General features: G+C 34.3%; 1 protein-coding gene across 1 annotated transcript in view; it reads right to left on the bottom strand.

The window, feature by feature from the left end:
• LOC134844172 (uncharacterized) overlaps positions 1–16,508 on the bottom strand; it is a gene marked incomplete at its 3' end in the record, with an annotated part of 41,374 nt that continues 24,866 nt past the window's right edge. Inside the window, 2 exon segments of the mRNA XM_063860724.1 lie at positions 1–1,175; positions 1,262–2,438. Of these exon segments, the coding sequence (XP_063716794.1) occupies positions 1–1,093 (1,093 nt within the window).

Here is a 16,508-nt window from a genome sequence, read left to right as displayed (position 1 = left end):
AATGAGCTTCGCGACAATTCCGAGAACAGTAATAAGTAAAGCAGTTATGACACATTTTGTAATACTTCTTTGCTTCTTTCAACTCCTTTATTTTTCCACAAGCCTTGAACCGACATCTAATCATTACGACAACGTCCGAAACTTCGTCCATCATTTCACGTGTCGAGACACTGTAGTTGTCATCCGAACTCATCGACTCGTAATTTTTCCGACGAAATGAAATGTCTTTATGCGTCCGTAACTCGTTCTTGGTCAGCCCGTCGAAGAAAATTTTCTCGTTCGAAGAAACCGACGACGCAATAAAGCTAGCCGAGAGGCCATCTTGCGAAGCCGAGGGCATCAGTCGGTCGACCGAACAGTTCAGGCTTCTCGCGCTTCGGACATTTCCATTTATGGACTGAGATTGCACTTCGAAATCTTCGTGGAGAGATTGCAAGTCGTTCAACGCTTTTGAAATTGCCTTTCTTTCTCGTGTTTCTTCGTCTTTTGTAATTGCAATTACGACGTTATTCGACGACTCGGATTTTACGTAGGGATAAGCTTCGGCTAGTGAAGTTCTTCTTCTATCTTCTTCTGTAAGCTCGTTTGTTATCAGCACTTTCGGAATGACTTTCTTTCGGCCATGAGTAAGAGTCGAGTCGTTCATAGAAACCAAGTCGGTAGAAGCAACCGATTCCATCGTCGCGTTCAGGATATGTCCATTTTGGGTAATTTTGAAGCCATCTTTTGGGTGAAATGGTCGATTTGGTAGAGTGGATTTTAGACCGTTCACTTTTCTGGGCGTCCCTGATGTTATAACCTTCCGTCTGCTACTAACTGGAGTTCGTTCAGAAAGGTTATTATGTTTAGGTTCGTTAGTAGAACAGACAGAAGTGTTATTTAGACTGTTAATAAAATCATTATACGAGTTGGGCTGAAAATTTGCCGACACAGTTGATAAGTTGAAACTATTATTTTGAAGGCTACTTAAATTCAAGTCAGTGTTTGCAGACCCGCGGCCGCTATCGGGCGGAAGCCCGTTGAATTGAGGCCCATTTTTATCAGAGTTATAATCAGTCAAGTTATCATAACTATGACGTAATTTTCTCTCCATGGGCTTTTCGGATGGTTCCGGATAACCACTTTGAGTTAATTCTGATTTCAGGGTTTCTTCAACAGATGCTGAAGGAGTAAGGCTGAAATGATCACAATTTGAGTTAAAGTTATTGTTTTCTTCACTAAATTGTTCACTTATATTTTCTGAAGATGTATTGTTTTTTACCCGTAAATGAGTGCTGCTAGCAGATATTTTTTCTTCGGCGTATAGCTCCGACTTCAGATTGTGTTCTCCAATTTGATTGGCTGAGGCACTACGCAGCTTCTGATTGGTTAAAAACTCGTCCAATAGGAGTTCCTGCTCAGCCAATTTCTCGTCCTCCGACTCAGCGATGCTTTCCAACGAGCTCTCCGACCAACTCAAGTGTCGGAATCTTCCTGGACTCCGATGCCTGTTTGACAACTTCTGTTTGCGGGATCTGTTAGCCCTCCTCGGATTCTTCTCGAATTTTCTACAAGCTTTTGTTATTTTCTCTACTCCGCGAGTTGACTGATAAAACGCCTCGGTTAGAGCTTCCTCTTCTCGGTCAAATTCTTCATTTTTATCGATATACCAAAGATGCGAGAAAAAAATGACGATTAAAGTTGTGATAACGGCCGACAGAAATTTGAAAAACGATTCATTTCCTTCGAGCTCAGGTGACAAACTTTCAATCACAGCTGAATCATGTCTTTCAAACGATGAATGGTGCATGTGTTGGTGTTGGCTTTGTTGATTAAATGCGTTTTGAACAAAACTGCTTTCTTGGCTCTGAGACGAGCTAAACAAATTTGCACTGTTTATTCGTGGTTCTGCCATATAGAGGTATTGGAGGTCCAAAGCCGCTGATTTTTGGCTACTTTTACGAGCAGTTGTTAAAAATAATTACAGTTTTTTACCAGTTTTACGTTCAAAATCTATCAAACGTACAACAGTGGTATGTTAAGCGTGGTCTTTAAGTACTTTGGTCGATGCTGGTTTTACAATATGAAACGAAGACATGATTTTGTTTGTAAAATCGTTTTTGCTGCTTTTCATGTATCGATGTTGATTTTTGCTGACAAGTAATGATTGGCGGTGCGATGCTTTGAGAATCCAAACAACGTGACAATGTTTCAAAGATTCGTTCTTGTCAGTTTTTGGCTCTGTGTTTTGTAGTGAACGTTTTTGAAGAGTTCTTGAAGAGCTGTGAAGAAAGCTAACAAAGAGCTATTATGTACAGAACGTTTGCAATCTTGATACTTTTTCAAAAGTCTAGATTCGATAATCGATGGAAACAGATAACCAATCTGTCTATCTGCACCCAGCTGATTTTTCAGTCATGATTTGGTCGTCTTAAGTCACATCAAATTGTCTTTACTACCTAAAAAAAATTTCTAATGTATTTTCAGAATTTTTAAAGTTCACTTTAAAACAGTTAATTTCAATTTTCTGGAGTTCCTTTTTCAATTTTTTGGCGTTCCATTCTCATCATTACCAAGCCAACATTGGGTGTATTGGTACTGAATATTCCTGAAACCCAAGATTACGAGGCCAAATTGTGCACTGGATAGGCGCACAATTTTGTGTCTGTATGTTCCTGGATTCCATAGACAAGTCTTCAAGCATGGTAAAATTTTTTCGGAACCATCAAAGAAAATGAAAGAACAAAGGGAGCGTCCTTGTCACGTAATCCGCATACAATGCACGAAATGCACAGTTTAGCCTCGTAATGAAATAATTTGAACCTAATTCCACATAATTTGGCAAAAAAACTTCAAATCAAAGCCATGATGAATTAGTGACGAGTTAATTAAACATCTGGTTATTAAACGTGAAATCTGGACAATGGTTTATCGCTTTGTCAGAGGATTTCATGGAAAAAAACATTATGTCGGAATTTCTTCTTGGCATGATTTGCAATTGGTTTCCATCGCCCATTACATCTTAACCATTGCAAGTCTATGTATTGGAATTCAAAGTCGTGCTGGCACAACTTTAGCAAACGTTATTTGTAACAACAAAAGTCGCACTCTTTGACGCACTGAAAACTATATAATAAATTAACGCAAGGCCATTGTTTCTTCTCAATCTGCGAGTAGTAGGATTGGAAAGAATAGTAAACAAGACTGCTCGTATCAGGGCAAAGCCCTGAATGTTCCGACTGCCTTTTCAGGTTTATCAGACAGTAGTAACATAAAAAATTAAATATAATTAGAAAAAAATGAAAAAATTTTTTTCTAAAATTTGAATTTTTTTTATGAAATCATCCCCCCACACGATATCTAAAAACTAAAAGAATAGATTTTGCTCATTGTAACAAAACATTTATGGCAAATAAGCTTCTTTCAGCCAATTTGGAACGATTTAAAAGACGGATTAAATCCCAGCTTACGCGTTAATAGCCCGAAATATATCGCGCGTTAATTGTCCCAAATTGACCAAAATGGCAATCTTTAAACCCTCATAACTTTACAAAAAATGATCACAGGTGAAATATCTTTTCAAGTTTAAGCTTAGGAAAACAATACTTTTTGAATGATATTAAAAAATTCTGTCAAAAATGGCTAGTTAAAAAGTCGAAATTTGTCTGAAGAAAAAAAAAACCCACCCCGAGCATAAATTTTCCGTCACTTTCGTATCGAAAGTCGGAACAAATAGTTTTTGTGCAAGCCAGCAAAAGTTTCTCCCAGTCTGAAATTATTGAATCACAACAATATTTTTGGTACAGCCGGAATATTTACTAAAAGGGCTATGATGCTGTTTTTGTTCCGATTTTCGATACGAAAGTAACGGAATATTTGTGCTCGGGGTGGGTTCTTTTTTTTCTTCAGACAAAGTTGAACTTTTTAACTAGCCATTTTGACGGAATTTTGTAACATCATTCGAAAGAAATTGTTATTCTGAGCTCACATTTGAAAAATTATTTCACCTGTTTTCATTTTTTGTTAAGTTACGGGGTTTAAAGATTGCCATTTTGGCCATTTTGGGACAATTAACGCGCGATATATTTTGCGAGATTAACGCGTAAGCGGGGAGTTAATCCGTCTTAGAAATCGTTCTTAATTGGCTGAAAGAAGCTTATTTGCCATAATTGATTTGTTAGAAGGAGCAAAATCTATCCTTTTGTAATTTATTTGGCGTGTGGGGTAATGGTTTTCATAAAAAATTTCAAATTTCTGAAAACAAAATTTCATTTTGTTTTATTTCCTTTAATTTTATTCTGTTATAACTGCTCCATAAGCCTTAAAAGGCATTCGGAACATTCAGGGCTTCGCCTTGAAACGATCAGTCTTGTTTTATTTATAAAAACAATTAATTCAATAACTGAATTCAGATGTCAACTGATTATGATTCACTCCACAGTCAACGACTTAGGACTGGTATCAATTTCATAACTTCAAGGGCAAAACTAACTTGGTATGCCGTTCATCATAAGAATACTTAAGACACCTATATGGGTATATGACTTTAGCTTAAGGAGAGTACTATCTTTAAAACCCCGTAACTAAACGAAAAATGATCATAGGTGAAATATGTTTTCAAATTTGAGCTCAGAACAACAATACCTTTCGAATGATAAAAGAAAATTCTGTCAAAAACGGCTAGTTAAAAATTCGAAATTTTTCTGAAGAAAAAAAACCACCCAGAGTACACATTTTCTGTAATTTTCGTAACGAAGGTTGGAGCAATATTGAATTATAATCGGTTATGATAGATTATAATGGAATATTTTTTGTTCAAAAATAATCGATTAAAATGGCAATATAATCAATTTCGTGGTCTGAATTTTACATCTGTAATGGACTATAATGGAATATTTTTGTCTCGGGAATCCATTATAACCGATTAGAATCCCTGGGCGCTCGGTGCGGGATTTAATTTGGAACAATTTTGAGTGTGGGATAATTTGCCAAGCAGTATTCACTCAAATTACTTTCTCAGGATTAAAATTCGCGCATAAAACAGTTCAAAATATTACCAATTTGCCAGTTTTGAGCCTTAGAAATCTAGCAAAATACAGAAATTGGCAAACTAGCAATAAACAGAGATCTGCTGCTACATAAATTGCTCTGAATCTGAAAGAAAATTGTTGCTATGGATGTATCTCTCTGAAAAAAAGCTGTTGCTATGGATGTCTCTCTCTGGAAGAAAGCTGTTGCTATGCTTTCTTGATGTTTCTGCCCTTCTATAAAAAGTTTGAGATATAATTACGAGAGAAAGAATGATATCTGACGCAAATTAAGCATATTGCAGATTCAGAGCTTATTAAAATTAAATCAGTTTACTTTGCATAAACTTAACAAGAGTATCTTGATAAATTCAAAATCAAAATTTACAGGACTGATCGTATCAATGGAAAGCTCCGAACGTTCTGGAGACCTTTTAATTTCTATGGAGTATTGTCCGTTTTTGAAAAAATGATAAAGTTTTCAAAAAAAAACTTTCCTTAGAGATTTTTGAGAAAATTAACCCCTTTATGATATTAAATGAATAAATGCAAATTTTAGCATGTATCAAAGTTTTAAATAGACTAAATAGCATGCCTCCAGTTTCGGTCTAATTTGTAACAAAATCTAACAGGCCAGCTCAAGCTTTATAGGAACGAATTATATCGCGCTAATTATCTCAAAGTGGCTTAATTGGTAACCTTTAAACTTTGCAAAAGTAGATAACAAGTGAAATCTTTTTTTGAATTTGAGCTCATGATAAGAATATCTCTTGAATGATAGTACAAATTTTGTCAAAATTTGCTAGTTAAGTTGTCGAAAGTTGTCTGGAGAAAAAAACCACCCCGACTACAAACAATCGGTCAATTTTTTTGAAAATCAAAACAAAAGTTACCCCGAACAAAAATATTCCATAACTTTTTTTGCAAGTCCGAACAATCCATTTTTCACCTATGTAATACCATATGACGTGATTATCCTTTTGCATTCATGCTTTTAAAATACAAAGTGAATATGCAAAAACGCGAATTTCTCGGGGCATTTTGAATGAAATTTGCGCAAAAAACGTAATATTCAAACTGCGTTAGTTAGTTATTCTACAAACAAAAATTATGAATTGATTCGAGATTGCAATGAGTTGAACAAAATTTCTTTTAAAAAAGTTTTTTCAGGTTTACAGAAGCCCTAGTAATGGAAAATGGTGGATTCAGAAATTCTTCTTTTCCGAGTAGTTTTTGCTAGCACAGATAGAATAGTTTTTTATTATCCTAACTTTTAAAAATTAGGAACAGTCATGCGGAATTAATGTCAAGCAATAGATTTTGTAGAGGGATGATTTGGAATGCAATGACTTAGGACTGGTATCAATTTTATAACTTCAAGGTCAAAACTAACTTGGTATGAATTAATCATAAGAATACTTAGGACACGTATATGGGTATATGACTTTAGCTTTAGGGAGAGTACTATCTTTAACCCCCCGTAAATTAACGAAAAATGATCTTAGGTGAAATATGTTTTCAAATTTGAGCTCAGAACAACAATACCTTTCGAATGATAAAAGAAAATTCTGTCAAAAATGGCTAGCTAAGAGTCGAAATTTGTCTGAAGAAAAAAAAACCACCCAGAGTACAAATATTCCGTTACTTTTGTATCGAAGGTTGAAACAATAATGAATTATAATTGGTTATAATAGATCAAAATGGACTATTTTTGCTCAAAAATAATCGATTATAACGGCAAAATAAGCGATTTCCCGGTCTAAATTTTACATCTGTAATGGTTTATAATGGATTATTTTTGTCTGGGAATCGTTTATAATCGATTAGAATCCCTGGGCGCTCGGTGCGGTTTTTAATTTGGAACAATTTTGAGTGTGGAATAATTTTCCACGCAGTATTTACTCAAATTACTTTCTCAGGATTAAAATTCGCGCATGAAACAGTTCAAATTATTACCAATTTGCCAGTTTTGAGCCTTAGAAACCTAGCAAAATACAGAAATTGGCAAACTAGCAATAAACAGAGATCTGCTGCTACATAAATTGCTCTGAATCTGAAAAAAAATTGTTGCTATGGATGTCTCTTTCTGAAATAAAGTTGTTGCTATGGATGTCTCTCTCTCTTGAAGAAAGCTGTTGCTATGCTTTCTTGATTGTTTCTGCTCTTTTATGAAAAGTGTGAGATACAAATACGAGAGAAAGAACGATATCTGATGCAAATATGCATATTGCAGATTCACAGCTTATTAAAATTAAAATCAGTTTACTTTGCATAAACTTAACAAGAGTATCTTGATAAACTCAAAACCAAAATTTACAAGACTGATCGTATCAGTGGAAAGCTCTGAACGTTTTGACGGCCTTTTAATTTCTATGGAGTAGTGTCCGCTTTTGGAAAAATGATAAAGTTTATAAAAAAAACATTTTTTGGAGATTTTTGAGAAAGTTATCCCCTTTACGATATTAAATGAATAAATGCAATTTTTAGCAGGTATCAAAGTTTTAAATAGACTAAATAGCATGCCTCCAATTTCGGTCTAATTTGTAACAATTTCAACAGGCCAGATCACGCTTTTTAGGAACGAACTATATCGCGGCTAATTATCTCAAAGTGGCTTAATTGGTAACCTTTAATTTTTGCAAAAGTAGATAGCAAGTGAAATCTCTTTTTGAATTTGAGCTCAAGATAAGAATATCTCTTGAATGCTAAATCCAATTTCGTCAAAATTTGCTAGTTAAGATGTCAAAATTTATCTGGAGAAAAAAACCACCCCGACTACAAACAATCGGTCAAATTCTTCGAAAATCAAAACAAAATTACCCCGAACAAAAACATTCCATAAATTTTTTTGCAAGTCGGAACAATCCATTTTTCACCTATGTAATACCAAAATGACGTGATTATCCTTTTGCATTCATGTTTTTAAAATACAAAGTGAATATGCAAAAACGCGAATTTCTCGGGGCTTTTTGAATGAAGTTTTGGCAAAAAACGTGATATTCGAATTGCGCTAGTTAGTTATTCTAGAAACAAAACTTATAACTTTACTCGAGATTGCAATGAGCCGAACAAAATTTCTTAAAACTTAGCTTTGTCACTTTTACTGAAGCCCTGGTAATGGTAAATGGTGGATTCAGAAATTCTTTCTTTCCGAGTAGTTTTTGCTAGCACAGATAGAATAGTTTTTTCTGATCCTAACTTTTTAAAATTAGGAGCAGTCATACGGTATTAAGGTCACGCAATAGATTTTGTAGAGGGATGATTTGGAATTCAATGACTTAGGACTGATATCAATTTCATAACTTCAAGGGCAAAACTAACTTGGTATGCCGTTCATCATAAGAATATTTAAGACACGTATATGGGTACATGACTTTAGCTTAAGGGAGAGTACTATCTTTAAACCCCCGTAACTTAACAAAAAATTATCATAGGTGAAATATCTTTTCGAATTTGAGCTCAAAACAACAATACCTTTCGAAATACACAAACAATCTGTCAAAAATGGCTAGTTAAAAAATCGAAATTTTTCTGAAGAAAAAAAACCCACACCAAGTACAAATATTCCGTTACTTTCGTATCGAAGGTTGGAACAATAATGAAATATAATGGGTTATAATAGATTATAATGGATTATTTTCGTTCAAAAATAATCGATTATAATAGCAATATAATCGATTTCGTGGCCTGAATTTTACATCTGTAATGGATTATAATGGATTATTTTTGTCTCGGGAGTCCATTGTAATCGATTAGAATCCCTGGGCGCTCGGTGCGGGATTTGATTTGGAACAATGTTGAGTGTAGATAATTTGCCACGCACTATTCACTCGAACTACTTTTTCAGGATTAAAATTCGTGCATGAAACAAATCAAAATATTATCAATTTGGCAGTTTGGGTCCTAGAAACCTAGCAAAATACAGAAAATTGGCAAACTAGCAATAAACAGAGATCTGCTGCTACATAAATTGCTCTGAATCTGAAAGAAAATTTTTGCTATGGATGTATCTCTCTGAAAGAAAGCTGTTGCTATGGATGTCTCTCTCTGGAAAAAAGCTGTTGCTATGCTTTCTTGATTGTTTCTGCTCTTTTATGAAAAGTGTGAGATATAATTACGAGAGAAAGAATGATATCTGATCAAATTATGCATAATGCAGATTCACAGCTTATTAAAATTAAACTCAGTTTACTTTGCATAAACTTAACAAGAGTATCTTGATAAATTCAAAACCAAAATTTACAAGACTGATCGTATCAATGAAAAACTCTGAACGTTCTGACGACCCTTTAATTTCTATGGAGTAGTGTTTGCTTTTGAAAAACGATAAAGTTTTCAAAAAAAAAATTTGGAGATTTTTGAGATAATTATCCTCTTTACGATAATAAATGAATAAATGCAATTTTTAGCATGTATCAAAGTTTTAAATAGACTAAATAGCATGCCTCCAGTTTCGGTCTAATTTGTAACAAAATCTAACAGGCCAGCTCAAGCTTTATAGGAACGAATTATATCGCGCTAATTATCTCAAAGTGACTTAATTCGTAACCTTTAAACTTTGCGAAAGTAGATAGCAATTGAAATCTGTTTTTGAATTTGAGCTCAAGATAAGAATATCTCTTGAAAGATAGAACAAATTTTGTCAAAATTTGCTAGTTAAGATGTCGAAATTTATCTGGAGAAAAAAACCACCCCGACTACAAACAATCGGTCAAGTTCTTCGAAAATCAAAACAAAAATTACCCCGAACAAAAACATTCCATAACTTTTTTTGCAAATCGGAACAATCCATTTTTCACCTATGTAATACCAAAATGACGTGATTATTCTTTTGCACTCATGTTTTTAAAATACAAAGTGAAAATTGCAAATTTCTCGGGGCATTTCGAATGAAATTCGGGCAAAAAACGTGATATTCAAATTGCGCTAGTTAGTTATTCTAGAAACAAAATTTATAATTTTACTCGAGATTGCAATGAGCCGTACAAAATTTCTTATAACACAGTTTTGTCACATTTACTGAAGTACTGGAAGTAGAAAATGGTGGATTCAGAAATTCTTTTTTTCCGAGTAGTTTTTGCTAGCAGAAATAGAAGAGTTTTCTATGATCCTAACTCTTTAAAATTAAGAGCAGTCATACATGATTAAGGTCACGCAATAGATTTTGTAGAGGGATGATTTGAAATTCAATGACTTAGGACTGATATCAATTTTATAACTTCAAGGGCAAAACTAACTTGGTATGCCGTTCATCATAAGAATATTTAAGACACGTATATGGGTACATGACTTTAGCTTAAGGAGAATACTATCTTTAAACTCCCGTAACTTAACGAAAAATGATCATAGGTGAAATATGTGTTCGAATTTGAGCTCAGAACAACAATACCTTTCGAATGATAAAAGAAAATTCTGTCAAAAACGGCTAATTAAAAAGTCGAAATTTGTCTGAAGAAAAAAAAACCACCCAGAGTACAAATATTCCTTTACTTTCGTATTAAAGGTTGGAACAATAATTAATTATAATCGGTTATAATAGATTATAATGGATTATTTTTGTTCAAAAATAATCGATTATAATGGCAATAAAATCGATTTCGTGGTCTGAATTTTACATCTGTAATGGATTATAATGGAATTTTTTTGTCTCGGGAATCCATTATAGTCGATTAGAATCCCTGCGCGCTCGGTGCGGGATTTAATTTAGAACAATTTTGAGTGTGGGATAATTTGCCACGCAGTATTTACTCAAATTACTTTCTCAGCATTAAATTTCGCGCATGAAACAGTTCAAAAGATTACCAATTTGGTAGTTTTGAGCCCTAGAAACCTAGAAAAGTTTAGAAAATTGGCAATTTAGCAAAAAAAGGGATCTGCTGCTAAATAAATTGCTCTGAATCTGAAAAAAAATTGTTGCTATGGATGTCTCTCTCTGAAAGAAAGCTGTTGCTATGGATGTCTCTCTCTGGAAGAAAGCTGTTGCTATGCTTTTTCGATTGATTCTGCTCTTTTATGTAAAATTTGAGATATAATTACGAGAGAAAGAATAATATCTGATGCAAATTATGCATTTGGCAGTTTCACAGCTTATTAAAATTAAATTCAATTTACTTTGCATAAAATTAACAAGAGTATCTTGATAAATTCAAAACCAAAATTTACAAGACTGATCGTATCAATGAAAAACTCTGAACGTTCTGACGACCTTTTAATTTCTATGGAGTAGTGTTCGCTTTTGAAAAAATTGTGAAGTTTTTAAAAAAAAAACTTTCCTCTGAGATTTTTGAGAAAATTAACCCCTTTACGATATTAAATGAATAAATGCAAATTTTAGCATGTATCAAAGTTTTAAATAGACTAAATAGCATGCCTCCAGTTTCGGTCTAATTTGTAACAAACTCTAACACGCCAGCTCACGCTTTATAGGAACGAAATATATCGCGCTAATTATCTCAAAGTGGTTTAATTGATAACCTTTAAATTTTGCGAAAGTAGATAGCAAGTGAAATCTTTTTTTGATTTTGATCTCAAGATAAAAATATCTCTGGAATCATAGTACAAATTTTGTCAAAATTTGCTAGTTAAGATGTCGAAATTTATCTGGAGAAAAAAACCACCCCGACTACAAACAATCGGTCAATTTCTTCGAAAATCAAAACAAAAATTACCCCGAACAAAGACATTCCTTAACTTTTTTTGCAAGTCGGAACAATCCATTTTTTACCTATGTAACACCAAAATGACGTGATTATCATTTTGCACTCATGCTTTTAAAATACAAAGTGAATATGCAAAAATGCAAATTTCTCGGGGCTTTTTGAATGAAATTCGGGCAAAAAACGTGATTTTCAAATTGCGCTAGTTAGTTATTCTAGAAACAAAATTTATAACTTTACTCGAGATTAAATGAGCCGAACAAAATTTCTTTTAACACCGTTTTGTCACAGTTACTGAAGCCCTGGGAATGGAAAATGGTGGATTCAGAAATGCTTTCTTTCCGAGTATTTTTTGCTAGCACAGATAGAATAGTTTTTTATGATCCTAACTTTTTAAAATTAGGAGCAGTCATACGGGATTAATGTCACGCAATAGATTTTGTAGAGGGATGATTTGGAATTTTATCTTTAATTATAAAAGTTTATAAGAGTTTCTAGATTATAAAAGCAATGTTTATTCACAATCAAAGAACATATTATGCGTAAAAACATAGTATCTTTGATCAGATTATTTGAAATTTTTGTTAAAAATAACATAGGAAAATACATATATCAATTGATCCCAAGAATTTCAAGTCGCAAAAAGATAATTTTGATTAAATTCCCGGTTGAGAGTTTTCTCAAAAACAGGAGTTGAGAAATGAGTATGAATGATTATGTAGGTTAGATTTCACTAAAGGGTCAAATTTCAATTATTATCAGCTTGCTCCTGACGAACAATGTTCGCATTTAGGTTGAAGCGATCAATTTGTACAGTGCGTAAACTGGAACATAGAAGGTCATTTTTCTCTTCTTTCGTTGAAAGTTCACTTCAGCGAGACCAGTTCGTTTACTTTTATTTCGTATTATTACAACCTCCGGATTCTGACATTCAGCAGGGTGATTCTTTTTGAATTCTCTGTTCCATTGTTGACCGGGCGCGAGAGTTGATTCTGATTGCTCGGGGAAAACATAATCACAACTTGCTAATCTGTAGATTGGCGGACGAGCAGTTGGGGATAATTTGTATTGAGTATCGAGCGAAAAAGTAAAATCAGAAACGAAAGGGTTCAAAACGCTCCGTATTTCGTAAGCCAACATCAGAAAATTGGATGAAAAAGTGCCAATTGCAACTTCTGACAACACCAGTATCCGAAGATCAGTTAAAGTGTCCTCTAAAGACTCGGAAGAATATCGTTTTTTCTGAGACTCCTGAATCCTTTTAGATGGCAGTGCGAATGTCATAAATTTCGTCGACATATTTTGTAGTTCAAGTCCCCTTTGAAATGTATCTAGGTTCATCCAATTGTCCGTGGCTATCCATACATCGTTGACACTGTAGCAAATTGCAGGCGCAAATAAGCAATAACTTCGCAAGAAACTAACGTAATCTTTCGGATCAATGATTCTAGCCTCGAGATATTTATCCGTACTTCGGATATGAACTGCAATAAGGCCACGCGGAACATCGTTTTGCGGAACATCATTTTTAGATATGGCTCTCGACAGAAAACTTGGCATTGTGTTGTTGAACTTAAAAACATTCTGAATTATAACCCCAGTGTACCAAGCCGAAACGTCCTCATGGCAGAATTCCAGTTCGTTTTTGATTTCATCTGGAACCGCTGGCAAATAGAACTTGGCAAATTGATCCGAGGGCATTGTCGAGATGAAATCAGTTCGCTTGTTTTTGGTCAGCGCTTTCTTACAAGGAAGTGAATTTGCAAAGAAATCTGCAAAATGTTTTCTGCTGTAAGCGAAGCTACTGTCGTCAACAAAACAAGGGTTGCCTTTCTGTAGGCCAACTGCAATACATTGGGCAATTCTATGAAGGGAGCTTCCAATCCCCCCTTTCCATTTTTCCCAGTCTCGAAAATGAAGTAAGTTGTCACTTTTTTCACACGTTTCTCCTTTTTGAAGTTCAAATATTTTCATGCTATATTTTGCCTCCAGAAGCTTCCTTTTTTGAGCGCATTTTTTGTAGTGTCCTTCATAAAACTGAAAATGACGTTGCCTGAATAAATCATACCATGTTCCAATATTCATTAAAATCGAGTCAAATAACAAAGCTTCTTTCTCTTTAGTTTGACTCTCACCGTATTTTCTTGATATAACATCTCGCTCCAGCTCCGTCAATTGACTCTTCCATGAATTAAAAAACAGGTCTCTTGATAATGAATTTGGCGAAAGTTGATCCTGCAAAAAACTGACCGCAAGTCTGGTGTAACTAATTTTGTAAGTAAGTTTGTGCAATGATACGGCTGAAACATACAAAACGGCTCGAATCGTATTCCCGACAAATTTCAATTCATGGAAACCTTTTTGAATTGGATGGTTCAACTGAACTGGATCGTTCAATTGAATTGGATGGTTCAATTGAATTGGATGGTTCAATTGAACTGGAATGTTCAACAGATCCGGAAGAACATTTCTGGATAGAGAAATATGATATTTTCTTCGAAAATAATCATAAAAAAAAGTTATGAATAAAACTAGAGCAAAGGAAATATAAGCTTTTCGAGATACAATATCATCAGCCATTTTCTAGTGTAGTCTGGAACAACTAGATGAAGAGCACGTGAATGGTTTTAGTGCAAGACTTGCACTCAATTTGTCACAATTGATTTTTTTTGTTCCGACCTTCGTTTTCTGTGTTCTGAATTAAAATCAGAAACACAATTCTTAAACTTTTACCACATGTTCTGACTTGTAATCAGAAACATAATTCTTAAACTTATACCATATGCTAGCTTGAAGTTATGTGTTTGCTCGGTTGATAAAATATCACCAAACGCAAACATTACAGCATATGTTGTCTCTTTCAGCATATGTTGTCTCTTTCTGACTCGACTACAAACAATCGGTCAATTTCTTTGAAAATCAAAACAAAAATTACCCCGAACAAAAACATTCCATACCTTTTTTACAAGTCGGAACAATCCATTTTTCACCTATGTAATACCAAATGACGTGATTATCCTTTTGCATTTATGCTTTTAAAATACAAAGTGAATATGCAAAAAAGCGAATTTCTCGGGGCATTTTGAATGAAATTTGGGCAAAAAACGTGATATTCAAATTGCGCTAGTTAGTTATTCTAGAAACAAAATTTATAAACTTTACTCGACATTGCAACGAGCCGAACAAAATTTCTTATAACACAGTTTTGTCACATTTACTGAAGCCCTGGTAATGGAAAATGGTGGATTCAGAAATTCTTTCTTTCCGAGAAGTTTTTGCTAGCCCAGATAGAATAGTTTTTTTATGATCCTAACTTTTTAAAATTATGAGCAGTCATACGGGATTAATGTCATGCAATAGATTTTGTAGAGCGATGATTTGGAATTTTAGCCTTAATTACAAAATTTATAAGAGTTTCTAGATTATAAAAGCAATGTTTATTCACAATCAAAGAACATAATATGCGTAAAAACATATTATCTTTGATCAGAATATTTGACATTTTTGTTAAAAATAAACATACGAAAATACACATATCAATCGATTCCAAGAATTTCAAGTCGCAAAAAGATAATTTTGATTAAGTTCCCTGTTGAGAGTTTTCTCAAAAACAGGAGATGAGAAATGAGTATGAATGATTATGTAGGTTAGATTTCACTAAAGGGTCAAATTTCAATTATTATCAGCTTGCTCCTGACGAACAATGTTCGCATTTAGGTTGAAGCGATCAATTTGTACAGTGCGTAAACTGGAATATAGAAGGTCATTTTTATCTTCTTTTGTTGAAAGTTCACTTCAGCGAGACCAGTTCGTTTACTTTTATTTCGTAATATTACAACCTCCGGATTCTGATATTCAGCAAGGTGATTCTTTTTGAATTCTCTGTTCCATTGTTGACCGGGCGCGAGAGTTGATTCTGATTGCTCGGGGAAAACATAATCACAACTTGCTAATCTGTAAATTGGCGGACGAGCAGTTGGGGATAATTTCTATTGAGTATCTAGCGAAAAAGTAAAATCAGAAACGAAAGGGTTCAAAACGCTCCGTATTTCATAAGCCAACATCACAAAATTGGATGAAAAAGTGCCAATTGCAACTTCTGACAACACCAGTATCCGAAGATCAGTTAAAGTGTCCTCTAAAGACTGGGAAGAATATCGTTTTTTCTGAGACTCCTGAATCCTTTTAGATGGCAGTTCGTCGACATATTTTGTAGTTCAAGTCCCCTTTGAAATGTATCTAGGTTCATCCAATTGTCCATGGCTATCCATACATCGTTGACACTGTAGCAAATTGCAGGCGAGAAAAAGCAATAACTTCGTAAGAAACTAACGTAATAATTCGGATCAATGATTCTAGCCTCGAGATATTTATCCGTACTTCGGATATGAACTCCAATAAGGCCATGCGGAACGTCATTTTGGTGAAAATCATTTTAAGATATGGCTCTCGACAGAAAAATTGGCATTGTGTTGTTGAACTTGAAAAAATTCTAAATTATGACCCCAGTGTACCAAACCGAAACATCCTCATGGCACAATTCCAGTTCGTTTTTGATTTCATCTGGAACAGCTGGCAAAAAGAACTTGGCAAATTCATCCGAGGGCAATGTCGAGTTGAAATCAATTCGCTTGTTTTTGGTCAGCGCTTTCTTACAAGGAAGTTGATTTGCAAAGAAATCTGCAAAATGTTTTCTGCTGTAAGCGAAGCTACTGTCGTCAACAAAACAAGGGTAGCCTTTCTGTAGGCCAACTGCAATACATTGGGCAATTCTATGGAGGGAGCTTCCAATCCCCCCTTTCCATTTTTCCCAGTCTTGAAAATGAAGTAAGTTGTCACTTTTTTC

The sequence above is a fragment of the Symsagittifera roscoffensis genome, chromosome 4 (genome assembly GCF_963678635.1).
Source record: "Symsagittifera roscoffensis chromosome 4, txSymRosc1.1, whole genome shotgun sequence".
Lineage (NCBI taxonomy): Eukaryota > Metazoa > Xenacoelomorpha > Acoela > Convolutidae > Symsagittifera > Symsagittifera roscoffensis.
Note: the sequence above shows the minus strand (reverse complement) of the source record. Positions and strands in the feature narration are given on the sequence as shown.